The 12,815-nt window shown below is 46.8% G+C and overlaps 2 protein-coding genes across 2 annotated transcripts; one reads left to right on the top strand and one right to left on the bottom strand.

The window, feature by feature from the left end:
* Positions 1 to 185: 185 nt before the first annotated feature.
* Nudcd2 (NudC domain containing 2) lies at positions 186 to 4,973 on the top strand. Its single transcript, XM_090320730.1, has 4 exons — positions 186 to 446; positions 755 to 803; positions 993 to 1,144; positions 4,812 to 4,973. The coding sequence occupies exons 1-4, from the start codon at positions 258 to 260 to the stop codon at positions 4,893 to 4,895; spliced, it is 474 nt and encodes a 157-aa protein (XP_090176856.1). The 5' UTR covers positions 186 to 257; the 3' UTR covers positions 4,896 to 4,973.
* Positions 4,974 to 6,902: 1,929 nt separating this feature from the next.
* On the bottom strand, positions 6,903 to 12,164 carry Ccng1 (cyclin G1). Its single transcript, XM_090320729.1, has 6 exons — positions 11,965 to 12,164; positions 11,330 to 11,590; positions 10,421 to 10,674; positions 9,323 to 9,401; positions 9,138 to 9,236; positions 6,903 to 8,917 (listed from the first exon to the last, which is right to left on the bottom strand). Exons 2-6 carry the CDS (start codon positions 11,588 to 11,590, stop codon positions 8,726 to 8,728), a joined length of 885 nt encoding a protein of 294 aa, XP_090176855.1. The 5' UTR covers positions 11,965 to 12,164; the 3' UTR covers positions 6,903 to 8,725.
* Between the last annotated feature and the right edge of the window lie 651 nt (positions 12,165 to 12,815).

A 12,815-nucleotide genomic window follows, 5' to 3' on the forward strand; every position in this document is an offset into this window, starting at 1 on the left:
CTCCGCGCGCGTACTCACGACTCACTCGGGGCGGCGGGGCGGGGCCGGCGAGTGGGACGGGGCTCCGTGCGCGTGCGCACGTCACACTCGGGGCGGCGGGGCGGGGCCGGCGAGTGGGACGGGGCTCCGTGCGCGTGCGCACGTCACACTCGGGGCGGGGCGGCCGGCGCCCGGGGCGGGGCTCCGCGCGCGTGCGCACGTCACAGTCGGGGGCGGCGGGGCCGGAGCCGGTCCCCGGGCCGGGACGCGCGCGGAGCATGTCGGCCCCGTTCGAGGAGCGCAGCGGGGTGGTGCCGTGCGGGACGCCGTGGGGCCAGTGGTACCAGACGCTGGAGGAGGTGTTCATCGAGGTGCGGGTGCCGCCCGGCACGCGCGCGCAGGACGTGCAGTGCGGCCTGCAGAGCCGGCACGTGGCGCTGGCCGTGGGCGGCCGCGAGATCCTCAAGGTGGGGCCGCCGGGGGTCCGGGGGTCCGGGGGGAGGAGGAGGAGGAGGAGGAGAAGCGTGTGGTGGCGGATGAGCCCCGGAGGTGCCCTCACTGGGGCCTGGTGTGGGCCTCGTGCTGGGCGGGGCTGGGCCGGGCGGGTTGTCTTTTGGGGTGGGGCCCGGTCGGCTGGGGCCGTCGTGGGGCCGTCGGGGCGGGGAGGCCGCTGGGTGCCCCCCTCCTCCTCCCCAGGCGCGGTCGCTGGGTTCCTGACCTGCAGCCGCGCCGCTCCGCCTTCATCCTGCGCCCTGGGTCGCTGTGTGTCTTCCAGGGCAAGCTCTTCGATTCCACAATAGCTGACGAAGGAACATGGACTTTGGGTAAGAATAACCTAAGGTTAATTTTGATTGGAAATGGAGCGTCTTTTCCCTTGTTTTTGTATGAAGTCCTTTCGTGCCCGTGAAAAAAGTACAGAATTGTGCTGAAAACAACGGACTGTCATAGTTGTCTTGTGGACTTTAAAAACACTGATAAAACGATGGACTCTTGTTTGTAATGTTTTCTTTAAGAGGATAGAAAAATGGTCCGAATTGTTCTTACAAAGACAAAGAGAGATGCAGCCAACTGTTGGACTTCCTTACTAGAATCTGAATATGCAGCTGACCCTTGGGTACAAGACCAGATGCAGAGAAAGCTCACGCTAGAGAGGTTCCAAAAAGAGGTACGTACGATGAATGCCTGTGTCTTGAAGACTCATCCCTGTTACTGTTTGAAATGTAAACTCAGGTATGAGTGTTATCAAAAGTTATAAACATTTGTGGGGCTGGTGAGCCAGTGGTTCATGACTGTAATTGCAGCTGCTCACAATTGTAGCTACTTAGTAGACTGAAATCTGGGGATCATAGTTTGAAGCTGGCTGGGGCACAAAAAAAGAAAGAGAAAAGGAGATCCATGAGCCTTATTTTCTATTAACCAGCCAAAAGCTGGAGCTGAAGGCATGGCTCAAATAGCAGCCATGTCTGAAAAAGCTGATTAGAAGTAGGAGGTCCTGACTTTTTAAGTCCCAGTTGCTGGCACATGCACAAAAAATTATTGGGAGGAATATTTAATTTAAAGTATAGTTAGCAAAATGCATGATGGTTTTAACTTAAAAAATATTCTGCATGGAGGGGCTGGAGTTTGGCCTAGTGGCAGAGTGCTTGCCCAGCATGTACCAAGACCCGGGTTCGGTTCCTCAGTACTACATACATAGAAAACAAATATAGAAAAGCTGGAAGTGGTGCTGTGGTCAAGTGGTAGAGCTCTAGAATTGACTGGCAAAAAAAAAAAAATCTGCATAGAATATTGTATACCTGCTGTTCATGAATAAGGGCAGTACAAAAATTGAATCAATACAGATATATATTCAAAATGTAAGGTCCCTTCACCCTCATTTCTCCAGTTCTGGCCTCTGTCTCATTTTCATCTTTATTGTTCTTGTGTTTATTGTTTATTGCTTTTCATGTTTCTCCTTTAAAACATATCTTGGCTTTTACATACCAACTGTCTGTGATTGGAAAATTTGTTCAGTCTTTTTTAATTTGAATGTATCATTAGTACTTACTGAGCTATTCCTCTTTAATCATAATGATATAGTTCTGTAATTTTCTATATTTTTAAGTTTATGCCTTCATCTCTGAAACTAATCAGTGTCGTCTCTTTAAGATAACTTTTTTTTATGGCAGTGCCCAGACTTGAACTCTGGGCTTGGGCCTTATCCCTGAGTTCTTCAGTTTAAGGCTACTGCCCTGCCTCTGGAGCCACAGAATAACTTCCAGTTTTCTAGGGATTAATTGGAGCTAAGAGTCTCTTAGGCTTTGTAGTGCCAGGGCTGGTTTTGAACCTTGGTCTCAGATCATAGCCTCCTGAGGAGCTAAGATTACAGACAAGAGCCACCATGCAAGGCTAAGATAACTTTTGATCAAAAAACTCTGTAGGGTTTTTGTTGTTGTTGTTGCCGCCGCCGCCACCCTAGGGCTTGAACTCTATAGGCTTGGGTTATTTGTCCCCAAGCTTTTCAGCTCAAGGCTGCCCTCCCCACCCCTTGAGCCATAACACCACTTCCACTTCCGGTTTTCTGATGGTTAGTTGGAGATGAGTCTCAGTTTTTCCTGCCAAGCTGGCTTCGGTGATCCTCAGAGTCTCCCAAGTAGCTGGTATTAAAGGCGTGAGCCACTGCCACTTGGCTTCAATTTGTCCTTCAACCATCTCATCTCAGATGACAGAAACTAGTTGCTGAGATTTAAAAAAAAAAAAAAATTGGGAAGTACCTTTTGACCCTCCCCTTCTCACACACCCTGCCTGCACATTTGCTAGGAAATTTCTGTTGCATGCAGAATCTGACTGCCGCCTGGCAGCGCCGCCCCCAGGGAGTGGGTCACTGCATACATGACTTCTGTCTGCGTGACTTCAAGAACTGACAGGTCTCTAGGTTTCTGAGCCCAGCTAGCCATGGTCCTCTGAAAAGAGCAGTTAGAAGAAGCCTTTCAGAATGCAAGTCAGCTGGACACGGGCGGCTCACGCCTGGAAATCTTAGGTACTCGGGAAGATGAATGAGATGGGCAAGTTTGGTTCCAAGCAGAATATTCTTTGAGACTCAGTGTCTAAAACAACCAACATTAGAACCTGGCTTATGTGACGGTACTGCAGCCATGTGAGAGGTAGTATGTGTCCCTGACCTCGAATCTCGGTACTGGAAAAAAAAACAAAACCGGAAATCCTGCGAATCAGATCTCACTTATCAGAACTCTGCCAGCTCCTCCCCTTAGTGGTGGAGATGGTCAGAGGTTTCATTATCCTCCCTACAGTGGCAGTGGGGGTTTGTTGATGATTAAGCAGTGTACCCCTTCCTTCATCTTTGGCTGGAATATTGCTGCTTGCCTTGCCTAACTTCTTCACTGTTTTCAACTAGATAAATATACAAAGCAAACTCTAAGGATCTCATAAGTAACTATAGTTTTCTGTTTTTTCCGTCCACTGTGCTTTTCATTTTGTTCTATAGCACTTAGATAGTTTTGTAGCACACTCGATCAGTGATTAGTTACAGCCTATGAGCCAAATTGAGCCTCTGTGTGTATGTATTTGTGTGCATGCATACCTGTACTGGGGCTTGAGCTCCAGGACTCACAATCTCCCTGAGCTTAGGTCTAATGCTGCACCACTTAAGCTACCTTCCACTCCAACTTTTTTTTTTTTTTTTTTTACCATGGGGCTTGAACTCTGGGCCTGGGTGCTGTCCCTGAGCTCTTCAGCTCAAGTTTACCGCTCTACCCCTGGAGCTACAGACTTCCCACTTCCCCTTTTCTAGTGATTATTTGAAGATAAGAGTCTCTTGTTCTTTAGTGCCTGGGCTGGCTCTCATGCTGGGTTTGAACCTTGATCCTCAGATATCAGCCTCCTGAGTAGCTAGGATTACAGATGTGAGTCACCCCACCCGGCTTCTACTCCAGCTTTTTGTGGATTAGTTCCAGTAAGAAGTTTTGTGAATTTGCCTGCTTAAGCTGGCATTGAACCATGATTCTCAGGTCTCAGCCTCCTGAGTAGCTAGGATTATGAGGGGGAGCCATTGGTTCCTGGCTTTACCATCTAATTTTGTAGGTAAAGTTTTGTTTGTATATTGTCTTTTATACCGAAATCTTGTATGATTGAATATTTGTTACAGTGACTGCAGGCTACAGAGCCTGAACTACTTCCTACCTGGCTTCTTACAGGAGTAATAGTCTTCCAATCAGTAACAGTGAATATGTGCTTGTTGAATGTCAGAGGTGGAATTTACTGCATAGAATTGTCACAAGGGTAAATGTATGAATACATGTATGGCTCTTAGAGCTCTGCATGGCATATTGCAGATGCTAACAAACGCAGCCGGTTAAGTGGGGTGGCACATGCCTGTACTGCCAGCTGTTCAAGAGGCTGAGGCAGGAGACTGACAAATTAAAGACCAGCCTAGGCAACTTGGTCTCAAAAAATGAATAAATGGGACTGGCTCAAGTGATGACTTATTAACTAGCAAGCACAAGGCCCTCGTTTAAACCCCCGTGTCACAAAAAATAAATCAACACGTGGATGGTGAATGGATAGACGGATGGGTTGTCATCCTCCGTGGAGTGGTGCCACTAAATCCCTTCACACCACACTGAGGCATGTTGCCAGAGGACTTTCGCCATTGTATTATACATATCATTTATCTAAATATTGAAATGTGCCTCTAGGATTGAATTGTGCTGTGATGATGATGGTAGTCTGTCATCTTTTCATCTATTTTGTAGACATTCAGATCTTTACTGTCCATTCAACTTACCTTTTTCCTTACCTGTTTTATTCCTTTTTTTTTTTTTCATATCCTTTAGAATCCTGGCTTTGACTTCAGTGGGGCTGAAATCTCAGGAAACTACACAAAAGGTGGACCAGATTTCTCAAATCTTGAGAAATAGCTGCAATTCTTTTAAAAACAACAACAAAACTTTTGGTTACATTTTGTGGATCATTGAAGGTATAGTCACTGTAATAAGAGTAGATTATGTGATGGAAGCAAAATATGACACAGTTAGCAAATTGCAAAACTATTTAAATATGGTTCTAAAAATTGCATTAAGATATGATTTACACAGAAGACATGTACCATAGGAAATATTCTGTGGCTCTATGGTGACTTTTTGGACTTATTTTTGCTTAGCATGTTTTATATTCTGCCTTTTACTAATTTCATATTTAATTATATTTTTACTACCCCACCAAAAATACCAAGCATATGAAATGAAGGATGCCTTCAGGGAAAATTAAGTTTTTCTTAAGTGTGATGCAAGAATAATGTTCAATAAACTTTTCTAAATAGGAATCGTGTGCCCCTGGTCTACTTATCTTACTTCAAAGAAGTTCTGAAAAGTTTGAAGAAATTAAAAGCAACAGTGGTATTTTGGGCAACTTAATGTCAACATTAATTTTCTAGCCCAGTGTCTGGTGAGGTTTAATACATATGTAGGTAGGTGCATGTAAACACTTTCATGGTTGCTCTATATCCCAGAAACACCAGAATGCTTTCTTAGTTGTCCCTTCCTCAGTGCCCTGAATTTAAACTTTTGGGAGCCACTGATCTAGACTATCTTTGGTTTTGTATTTCCAAGAATATTTTATAAAATCTTTGGAAATTATTTATTGAGACATAATTCACATTATACCTTTACACCCCTGCAGTTCATTATGTAATCGTCAGTGATCATTTTGAACTCAAGTCTTCAGCTATTTTGTTCATAGCTTGTGCTCTACTACTTGAGCCATACCCCTAGGCCAGCATTTTGCCTGGTTAATTGGAATGGAGTCTGCAGGATTTTTCTACCCGGTTTGATTTCAGATAGTGATCATCACATTTCAGTTCCCTACATAGCAAGGATTTGGAGGCATGAAGCCCAGATGGGGTGTCTAGCTAGTATTCACCCAGTGGTATAGTTCAGTATCCACATCGTATACAACCACAGAGTATTTTCCTTACGTCAGATAGAAATCTTGTATGTGTATCATAATATGGCCCCACCCCAGGTCCCAAACTATCACAGATTTTCTGGTGTAAAGACTTCCCTGTTGTGGACATTTCATACACATGGTATCATACAGGGTGTGGTTGTTGGTTGTGGGGTTCTTTCATTTAACAAGTTCCAGAGGTTCTCTGTGATCTAGCGTCTGCATTACTTCATTTTTCCATCTGAGTAGTACTCCACTATATGGTGGTATCATATTTGTCAGTCCACTTGTAACTTGGTGGATGATGTTTGTAGTATTTTCTCAGTATGGCTCTACCGAATACTGCTATAAACATTTTTGTGCAGATCTTTTTCATGTGGGGACTAGTTTTTCATGCTTGTTTGTGTTTGCTCATATGTGTTGAATCCTTTGAGGAATGGCAGCTATTTCGGAAGCGGAAACCAAGGGATAGAGGTTCAAGGACATCCCAAGAAAGAGGTGGTGAGATCCCCTTTCAGCCAACAGCCAGATGTTTTGGCTTGCCCTGAGAGCAGTGACCACCCTGTCACACACCCCATGGTGTGTCATTCCCCATGACACCAGTGGGAAAAGGAGCTGGAAGTGTGCTAGAGGGCCCTGAATTGAATCCCAGTGCCACCACCAGGAATGAAAAAGTAACCATTTTCATGCATCTTTGGGCAGTTTTTTTTTTTTTTTTGCCAGTCCTGGGCTTGAGCTCAGGGCCTGAGCACTGTCCTTGGACTTTCTCAAGGCTAGAGCTCTACCACTTGAGCCTCAGCACCACTTCCAGCTTTTTTCTATGTATGTGGTACCGAGGAATCGAACCTGGGTCTTCATGCATGCTAGGCAAGCATTTTAACCACTAGGCCAAACTCCCGGCCCTCTTTGGGCAGTTTTAAGTATACAGCCCCAGCTTCCTGTCGTATTCCTGAATTGGGAAAGAAAAACTACCCACCAAAGACTGCATTTCAATGATTTTATTGAACGGTACCAAACATGAGTTGGTCATGTTTGAGTTGCCAACTCAAAGTTAACACTGATGTTTTCAAAATGTTGAACTGTATCAGCCCTTTGGGGAAACCGAAAGGTTTTCCATAAAGCATGGTGTACAAAAGTTAAAGATAACATACACTGGGTCTTTGGTTTGTTTCTCCAGTGCTCATTTATCCTTAACAGGCCAGAATGGCTAACCACCATTCTGGGAGCCTCTGCCCCTGCATGTCCTGTCCCTAACACTTGCGATACCTCCTGCTGGCGGGAACAACCCTCACTGCTCCTGCTTCTGTGCCCCTTATTATGTAGGTGCTGGCCTTAAAGTACAGTCTCTTCATTTAAAAGCAAAACAGCAGTTTTATTAAAAAAAAAAGAAAGGTTTGTTGTAAAAACTGGGGTTATTATATAGCTTATTTCTTATTTAACTTACTTCACTGAAGGTAAAACAAGTTTTCAGTGACAATTTCTAACACAACAGACACTTTTTTCCAGTGGGACTAGAGTAAGGCAGTAGAGTATAAAAATTTACCGTGGATGTAAACCTCTGTTCTAGGAGAAATATTAAAAGATAATATATTTCCCAGTCTTTTTTTTTTTTTTTTTTGCTTTACATAAAATGCCTGCAAACTCAAATGTAATTCTTATGCAGCAGTAAAATCCCCTTTGAATTACCCGCTACTTGCATTGTGAGGTCAAAAAGCCACTTACTGCCTAGAATATTAACTCTGATGCCTTAAAGTGCATTCATGAAATGTTGGTTTTGATGTAAACTTCATAATTTAAAATGCAACATTTAAATTAAGTAGTTTACCATGGTCAATATCACTAGAAAACAATAGCTCTAATATAGAAAGTTAGATCAATGATAGAAATGAAGATTCACAGTTTACCTTCTTGGGTTTGTTATTAATATTTCACCTTGGCGCCTTTAGCCTTGACTTGAATGCTTTATGCATGAATTCAAGTCTCAACACAGTTCTTCTAAGCATTAGTTAGCCAATTTGCCCAGGTCTGAGGTTACAGTGCTAACCTAGTATGGCGTTTCCAGGTATCATAACTTACATCCATTTTAATAACATGGAATCCATGTAAGTAAACAACAATCCTGATTGCATTGAAGTCTGCCTAAATATTAACCTAACAAGTGAACAGTTCATAGCTAAGATTCATAATTGTATGTAGATTTGTTAAATGTTAACATTTAGTTTTGAGTACAGAAAGATGATTACTGAGTTACGAAATTCAGAGGGCAGAGAATTTAGTGGTAGAGAATGACCAAGCCTCCATTTCTTCATGCATATAATGACTATAATGTTGAGAAACCTCAGGAAGTTCTAGAAACCCGATGTGGAGATCATCTGCTCATATTCCTGTTTCTTTTAGGCAACAGCAAGGTTGAAATGCTATGGCTTGTGAGTTTATATTCAGAGCAGAGATTTGGTCCTGCTGCTCAATTTGAAGGAGTTCTCCTTGGGGTCTGCCTACAGCAAGATAGGCAAGATATTTACTATTTTAGTGCTGCCTCATAAATTCAGGCTTGGTAAGGAAGCAACTATTTCCTACACTGATGACTGAAATGATGACCATTATCCAAGGGTATTCAGTGAACTGAACTGACTGAAGGAATTACAGTGGGCTGCTGTGTACACAATCAGGCTCTGGGGAGGTTATTCCCCTTTGCTATCCCAATCCCATTTGGTTTATTTTGAAGATCTATTTCAATTCTTCAATTGTAGAAGAAAATGATACTTCTGGAAACTGTGTTTCCATACAGAGTAGCAAATTTGCAGCTTTAGGAAACTGTTTCAGGGATTGTTGGAAGGTGACTTATTCGGTAGTAACTGTGCTTCAGCTGTCGTGCAGTCCGCCCAGAAACAATCCACTTCAACTTCTGAATGTTTGGTTTGGAACACTTGTTTGATGAGTACTCAGTTAAACACTTGGATACAAGCTCTTGCCAGAAGATCAGATCTCGACCACTTATCTGTACAGAAATGTTGTAGAAGTTACTCATCAAATCCTAGTCCCATTGTACTTATGGAAATAAGGTGGCCACCTTATTACCTTGTACCTTATCCCCTCCTCAAAAACACTGGGCTAGCTACTTAACGTTTCAGAACACATCACATACCACTTGATTGTAGATCACACAAGTGGTTGAGATTCAGAGATGGTTAGTTAACAGATTTGGGACCTGGACATACCTTGGAGTATTTCTGAAGGCCTTCCAGGCCTTCTGTTAATTCCACGTTCTTCTGTGCCTGGACCTCCAGAGCCATGATAGACAGGGCCAGCACTGAAGGCTGAAGGAGGCAAAGTGAACGCAAGGTGAACGTCAGACACAAAAGCAGAGCTCTAGCAGCAGGCCCAGACCTCACAGAATACCCACCTTTGCTTTAGAAAATACCATCCTGCAGTGACATGCCTTCAGTTGAGCTTCCAGTCTTTCAAAATTAAGGCTACTTCTCCTTTAAAAAAGAAAAGGAAGACTGATTTCAGGTAGATAATAGTAACATCATTAATATTAGAAATAATGATGCCAGTGTTAGTATTAAAGTAATGTGACTCAAGGTAAATAATTTAATATTATGATACATTAATATGAATGACGTGAATCAGACTTTTTTTTTTAAAGTATTTTCTGTTAAGGGAATTTCCCATAGACACATTAAATTCTTAAAGGAACCAAGTAGGAAATGATTTGGAATTAAAAAAGATCAGAGTTATGACACAAATATTAGGATTTTTTTTGCCAGTTTCAAGCCTTGAACTCAGTGCCTCTTGCTCTCTCAGCTTGTTTGCTCCTGGCTAGCACTCTACTACCTGGTCCACACCTCCAGTCCACTAGGATATTTCTTCCTTGACTGACTTCAAACTTCAATCCTAAAATCCCATGTTCTTGGTTAACTAGGATTACAGGATTGAGTCACCGCTCCCTAGGGAATTTACCTTTTTTGAGAGATTGTTCAGAGCATTTTGATATTGTAGGCAAGCACTTATCATGGAACTACAGCTCAGCCCTTAAGTGGTTTGAGCTTGCTTTTCAGATAGGGTCTCTACCTTTGCAGGCTGGCCTTGAACTTCGATCCTCCTGTTGTTGAGAACAAAAGTTTGTGCCACCAGGGCCAGCTTGTTCTGAGAGGGATAGGCTTTCCTACCTTTTGTCTGGATTGGCCTTGAACTGCTATTCTGTCCCTGCCTCCTGAATAGAAGGACTCATAGATATATGCCCCTATGCCTGACTCCTCGAGGTTTCTATGTCACATCTGCTGATTGTCCTTTGAAGCTTGTGTTCTATGAAAATTTAAATGTCCTTTCATTCTAAAAATGAGCCTTCAGGAAACCAACCACTGTCTTTTCACTTCTGCTAGGTACTAAAGATCAAAAGCTCACTCACCTACTTTGGTTGGAATTTTGAGGGTAGTGATTTTATGCAGTATGTACAGTATAGCCCTGATGTCCTTCGTTCAAAACAAAGGTCACCTACCTTTCAGACGGCAAGTTCTCCTGAATGAGGGAAGCATAGAGCTGCAGAAACTGAAAGGCTGTGACAGCTTGGACTTTCCAACACACCTTCTCCAAGACAATCTTTTCCATTCTCATCAAGTCTGAGACAGTAAATCTATACTGACTTATTCGAATCAAGTCACTTGCCAAAGGGACATTCCTTTCCTCTTCTGTTGACTTTACAGCCAAGTAAAAGCAGCTCAGTCCAACACACCCAAGGTGCTTGGGCTGTACCTAAAATCAAAAATCCAGTCAGCCCACCTTGCTACCTTCTTCCTGTTAACGAAACACGAGGGGTACTCTGCAATTTACACCCATCCTGAAATTATGTTTGGATTCTACGTCTCAGCAGTGATCGTTTCACATGCGCTCCTGCCTTCAAACTTGTGCAAAAGGTTTTAATTTCATATGGCCACTGTCATTTCCCCTAGAGTCTCATTTTTTTTGGTTAGTCGTGGGGCTTGGACTCAGGGCCTGGGCACTGTCCTTGAGATTTTCGCCCAAGGCTAGTACCACGACCATCTTGAGCCACAGAACCACTTCTGGTTTTCTGGTGGTTAACTGGAGATCAGGGTCTCATGGACTTTCATGCCTGGCTTAGCTTCAAACTGCAACCTTCCGATCGAGCCTCCTGAGTAGCAAGAATTACAGGAGTGAGTCACCACTGGAAGACTTTTTCTAAAAACTTCAGTCAAGTGGGAATAAATGTCCCACCTATTTTAAGGTTGTGTTTCAAAACCTCCAGCTTGCCTACTGAGTGCTGCAGGTAGTTATTTGGTTTTAGGCTCTTGGGCCTCAGTCCACCTCGTGAGGGAGGCCTCGTCCCGGGAGGCGGCCACCTCTCCCCCGCCCCGCCCTCTGCGCCCAGCCCGGCAGATCCTCCGGGTACCTTCATTCTGGACAGGAATCTGTCCAGGAGGTTCACGGCGAGAGAGAACGTCTCCGTGTGGAAGCCGAAGAACTGCGCGAGGCTGAGGAGGTCTCGGACCTGGAAGTCGCGGAGCCCGGCGGTCATCCGGAGGCCGGGGTCGTGCGCCGCCTCCAGCAGCCGCAGGCCGCAGGCCTTGGGCTGGCATCTCCACTCCTGCTCCAGCAGGGCGTGCAGCGGGCGCAGCGGGGGCCGGGCGTCCGGCGGCGCAGCGTCGATCATCTGCAAAGAGGACGAGCCCGGGGGTGGGGGGGTGACGGTCCCCTCCCTGCCCCCCCTACCGCCCCCGTCCCCGGGCGGCCGAGGAGGGGGCGCACGGACGGACGCACGGAGGGGAGGGGTGCGGGGCGCGCCCCTGATCCGGGGCGCCCAGATCCGGGCGGGGGTCCGGCACCGGCGGGGGGGGGTTCCCCACCTCGGGGTGCGACTCTGGGTCGGGGCGGCGCGGACCCCCGGGACGACGGCGCGGCTCCGCCCCTCCCGGCGGGCAGAAGGACAAGCCCGGGCTTGCGCCCGCCTCGCGGGACGGGGCGCGGGCCTGCCGGGTCCCCCCACCCCTCCCGGCCCCCACGCCCTCTCTGCACCCCGACGCTCACCTTGACAGCGCCGGCGGCTCCCCGGCGGTCCGCGCCCTCCCCGGGCCTGCTGTCGCCTCGCCTCCCCGAAAAGTGACACCTGAGGCCTACAAGGCGAGGGGCCCCGCGGGACTGGGCGGGGAGGCCCGGGGAGGGCGAGCTGTCCTGGGCGGAGGTCTCGGCCGCCCAGACAACCCTGCCTTCCACTGGGTCCGCGAAGAGCCCGGTGGGGGGGGGGGGTGATGCCGCGCCTGGCTCCCGGTTAATATAGCCAGGGGGCGGGGCTTCGCCGCTGGGTGGTTTTCCCACCTCTGATTGGAGGCGTTCTTTTGATGGATGGCTTCCGCTGTCTAATGAGGGACCAGAGGGGTCTAGCGCCACAGCCAATCCGCGCACACTTCCCATTTCCGGATTCGAATTCCCCGCCCCTCCGCGGCCACGCCCTCCGCGGCCACGCCCTCTCTCCAGCCACGCCCCGCTCCCGGCGGAACTAGTTGTCCCTGCTGTGCCCGGGGCGGGGGACCTGGGCTGCGAATCGGGTGCCATCCCGAGGGAATGGGGGTAAGGGCGAGACGGCTTCCAGGAACGACACGCGTCTGTGCCGTGTCCCTCGGGACACGGCCCTTGACGTGGCCTGTGGCCTCGACGTGGTGGCAACTTGTGGACAGGAGGAAGAGCACGGTTTGCGCAGTTTGCACGGGGAATTGCGTGGCCTGGTGGCACTGGTTCTCTGTCAGGATCGCCTGAGTTGGTCATCCCACAGCACCTTCTGGACCAGCTGGGTTTTTTTCCTCTGCTGTCTGGTATACAGACCCCTGGACGATAAACTGTCAGTGCTTGTCGTGACAGTGTCTCACAGCCAGGGAAGCAAA

Source organism: Megascapheus bottae, chromosome 29 (genome assembly GCF_031878675.1).
Source record: "Megascapheus bottae isolate mThoBot1 chromosome 29, mThoBot2.hap1, whole genome shotgun sequence".
NCBI classification, from domain to species: Eukaryota; Metazoa; Chordata; class Mammalia; order Rodentia; family Geomyidae; genus Megascapheus; species Megascapheus bottae.

What these genes read in the sequence shown, in the direction of transcription:
- Ccng1 (XM_090320729.1), bottom strand. Translation starts at nt 11,590, where the DNA reads ATGATCGACGCTGCGCCGCCGGACGCCCGGCCCCCGCTGCGCCCGCTG. An exon ending in GAGAACTTGCCGTCTGAAAG is followed by an intron (nt 9,402 to 10,420) that starts GTAGGTGACCTT and finishes TCTTTTTTAAAG; the next exon opens with GAGAAGTAGCCTTAATTTTG. An exon ending in GCCTTCAGAAATACTCCAAG is followed by an intron (nt 8,918 to 9,137) that starts GTATGTCCAGGT and finishes ATTTCTGTACAG; the next exon opens with ATAAGTGGTCGAGATCTGAT.
- Nudcd2 (XM_090320730.1), top strand. Translation starts at nt 258, where the DNA reads ATGTCGGCCCCGTTCGAGGAGCGCAGCGGGGTGGTGCCGTGCGGGACG. An exon ending in GCGGCCGCGAGATCCTCAAG is followed by an intron (nt 447 to 754) that starts GTGGGGCCGCCG and finishes TGTGTCTTCCAG; the next exon opens with GGCAAGCTCTTCGATTCCAC. An exon ending in CGAAGGAACATGGACTTTGG is followed by an intron (nt 804 to 992) that starts GTAAGAATAACC and finishes GTTTTCTTTAAG; the next exon opens with AGGATAGAAAAATGGTCCGA.